Here is a 3,343-nt window from a genome sequence, read left to right on the forward strand (position 1 = left end):
TTGTGAATCTCTTGATTGCACACAATGTGTGTGTTTACTGTAGATGCAGAGGCACCAACTGTAAAGACTTGGCTGGTTGACTCTTCTCCTTCCCAATGTCCAAGGTTGATCAGTGATGATCTGCACTTGGGTTGGAAACGAAGGTTGTTGCTGCTTAAAACCTTCTAGATTCCCACAAAACTACCCCAACCCCATTTCAGAAGCATTTGTGTTGAAACACAGGAGGTATAATCTCTTCAGACAGAGAGCTGCTTTAGGCAGTGACTACCGAAACGCTTGGAAATTATGCCTAAAAAACCCCAACAAACCCATCAACCTGGGAGAGAAATTGGCCCTGTCAAAGAAAGAAAGGAACCAGCTCAACACAAATGGTCCTGAGGCCGATCCTGCCCTCTTCCCCTCTCCCATGCCCTGTGGTGGGGGTCCCATCTGCTTCACCTGAGCTCCCTCTCACAGGTGGGTGAGCTTGGGCGCCTCTTGGATTCTGCCCTGAGAAGACGCGTGGTGCGCGGAAAGGTCTGTGTAGGTGGGATGGGGCTCACATGGTCCGTGGTGTTGGCTCGGGGGCATCTGTGGAGGCCCATTGTAGTCCATGTTGGCAGCCTGGTGGTGTGGCAGGTGGTTGAGGCCATAAAGAGATGGGCCAGAGGTGGGCATAGAATCCACATAGTTACCTCCGACGTAGACGGGGCTGCCCTGCATACTGGGAGTCCCGTAGGCCACCCCGTTCCCTTGTAAGACGTGGGGGTCGTATTCAGGGGCCGTGTTGGCATATTTCTGTTGGGAGGGGCAGCCCTTGATGGGGTTTTGGTAGTTACTGGACATGGCATAGGCATTTTGGTGGGGTTTGTTGAAGGAAGGCGGCGAAGGCGCGTCGTAGTTACCGCTCATGGTGTGCAAGGCGTTGAGAAATCCGGCGGAGGATTGCATGGGCTGGGGGGGGCTGCCAGTGGGGGAAGGACCTCCAGAGGAAGACCCCATGCCTTTTGATTTTTGATCTTTCTTATATTTCATCCTCCTGTTCTGGAACCAGATCTTGATCTGCCTCTCGCTGAGGTTCAACAGATTGGCCATCTCCACACGCCGAGGTCTGCACAGGTAACGGTTGAAGTGAAATTCCTTCTCCAGCTCCACCAGCTGAGCACTGGTGTAAGCTGTTCGGGCTCTCTTGGAGGCCGAAGAGCCTGGAGGGCTTTTCTCGCCGCTGCAGGTTTCTGCTGGCCGTGAAATGAAATAAAAGATAATTACTTACATGCAGAAATTGAATGCATCGTTTCTTAATAAATCCTGGAACAGGCACAAGAGTTCGACCCCCTCCTTCCCTCACCCCTTTGCATTAGCCTGCACTCCATAATCATGTCATTTATTAAGAGTTCTGTTCTCCAAAGCTGCCCCTGGTTTATGAAAATTTGATCATGTCATGTAGAAAAGGATTCCAGGGCCATTTATTTAGGAGTCGATTATTTCCAACAGATAATTTGGAGAAAATAATATTTGGCAGGGGGGCAGCTACTGCAGGGCCAATTAATACCAACACAGGGCAGTCTGGGGAGGTATTTGGTTTGCTGAGGTACAAATCCACACACAAACACACACACAGAAACACACACATTGTGTGGCTCGTGTTGGGGTAACCTAAATATTTGTGTGCACGTTGTTCAACACCAAGTCACCTCCCAATCACCTTTCAGTGAGAGAAACACCATCTAGCAGATAAATGATATTCATGCAGGATGAAGTCTGTGCCACGAAGTTTCTAGTGATGTTTCCAAACTGATTCTTTTTCCTTTAGTCTTGCAAGAAGACACACTTTTTCCTTTAGACGTGTGCAAGAAGACACACGTGTTTTTGCATATGGTCTCTATACCATGTCTGGAGCCAGGGAGGTGGGAAGAAAACAAACACACTCTTTTAGCAGCACCAGGTTGAGTGAGCAGTTGGGTTGCACATTTGCCTGGATCTGTGTCTGCACAGCCAGACATCAGCTGTGTACAACCTCCTGGTTGTACTTACCTGTGGTTCTGTTTCAAATCACCTCAGTGTGCACAGTCAGTGCTGCACGATGGGCCAAGCCTGGCTCATGCCCAGTGCCAGGATCCTCCCTGGATCCTTGTTGGATCCTTTCTGCACCCTCTCCCTCCCTCCACCTCTGGCCAGTGGCTTCACCACTTTATTTTGGATAGGGGCAAACCAGTTCCAAGAGCAAAACAAATACCTGTGCTGGGGGAGCTGTTTTTCTGCTTGGAGTTCTGCCTCGATTCCTTCATCCAGGGATGAGACTGGCGTTAGCACTGAGGTTGGCTTTGCTGGGGGCACTTTTACTGCTCCCTGACTGGTTATTGCTGTTGCTACTGGTGCTGTTGGGGGCAGGGTTGGGGGGTGGTGATACTGGGGGAGGTGGGTGATGCTCCTGGGGCAAACTTGGCCTCATGCAGCTCCCGTTGAGCTCTTTATTTTTGGCGTGGGGGGTTGTGTTGCCAAGAGACTGGAGGGAGCAGGCAGATCTCTGGAAGTCGTTTTCCATGTGAGAACTTGGCTGGAAGGGTTGCTGGGGACCCTCGTAGCTGAAGCCATTGGCACTCCCATAGGAGTAACCCCCAAAGAGCGTGGAGCTGTCGTAGTAGGTTGTCTTCTGCATCTCTGGGACTCCCCAAAATGATTTTTCCAGCTACCAGGGTCTTGACACCCCTATGGCAGAACATTGGCACCCCAAGGCCACGTGACAGGCCGTTTCCAGCTGTCTATTGGAAGCTGACCTGAAAGGTTAGGAGAAAACACACAATAATAGTACCCAGCCTATGAATCCATCTTGGGGCCTGAAAGGCCCATGACATGAATAGGATCCTGTAGAACAGGGTGAACAGATGCTTTGAGCAGATTTTGGCCTGTATGCAGCCTAAGGAAGCTCAACAAATGTTACAGTGCTCAAGTGTTGAGCTGATTTTTTTTTTTTTGGGGGGTTGTTTTCCTGGTTGGTTTGGTGGCATCTTTTTTATCCCTCTAGGATCCTACCCTGGGTGCTATCACTATATTTATTTGCTCTGTTATTCACTATTATATGCTCTGTAAGTGCACTTGAGTTCATCTATATATATCTATTTGCTTCTGTAAGTATCTATACACACATATCCCCATGCAGACCCATCTACTCCCAATTAAATGTGTCTCTCCACCTAGATATGTGCCATGTGTACATATCCACAGCCAGATAACACACAAATCAACATAAATATGAGGCCACAGAACAGAGAATTGCTGCCCACAAGCATGAAAGGAATGAAAGTCTTGCTTTCTTACCCCTGACCTCTTCAAATCAGCCATTCACACCCAGAACAGCCACCAA

The 3,343-nt window shown here is 49.3% G+C and overlaps 1 protein-coding gene across 1 annotated transcript; it reads right to left on the minus strand.

Annotated features, from left to right (window-relative positions):
* Positions 1–450: 450 nt before the first annotated feature.
* On the minus strand, positions 451–2,638 carry LOC103803519 (homeobox protein Hox-B3-like). The gene is given in 3 exon segments (XM_009076083.1): positions 451–1,217; positions 2,216–2,287; positions 2,290–2,638. Coding segments are annotated over 3 exon segments (1,188 nt in total).
* Between the last annotated feature and the right edge of the window lie 705 nt (positions 2,639–3,343).

Source organism: Acanthisitta chloris, unplaced genomic scaffold, assembly GCF_000695815.1.
Source record: "Acanthisitta chloris isolate BGI_N310 unplaced genomic scaffold, ASM69581v1 scaffold6050, whole genome shotgun sequence".
Classification (NCBI taxonomy): domain Eukaryota; kingdom Metazoa; phylum Chordata; class Aves; order Passeriformes; family Acanthisittidae; genus Acanthisitta; species Acanthisitta chloris.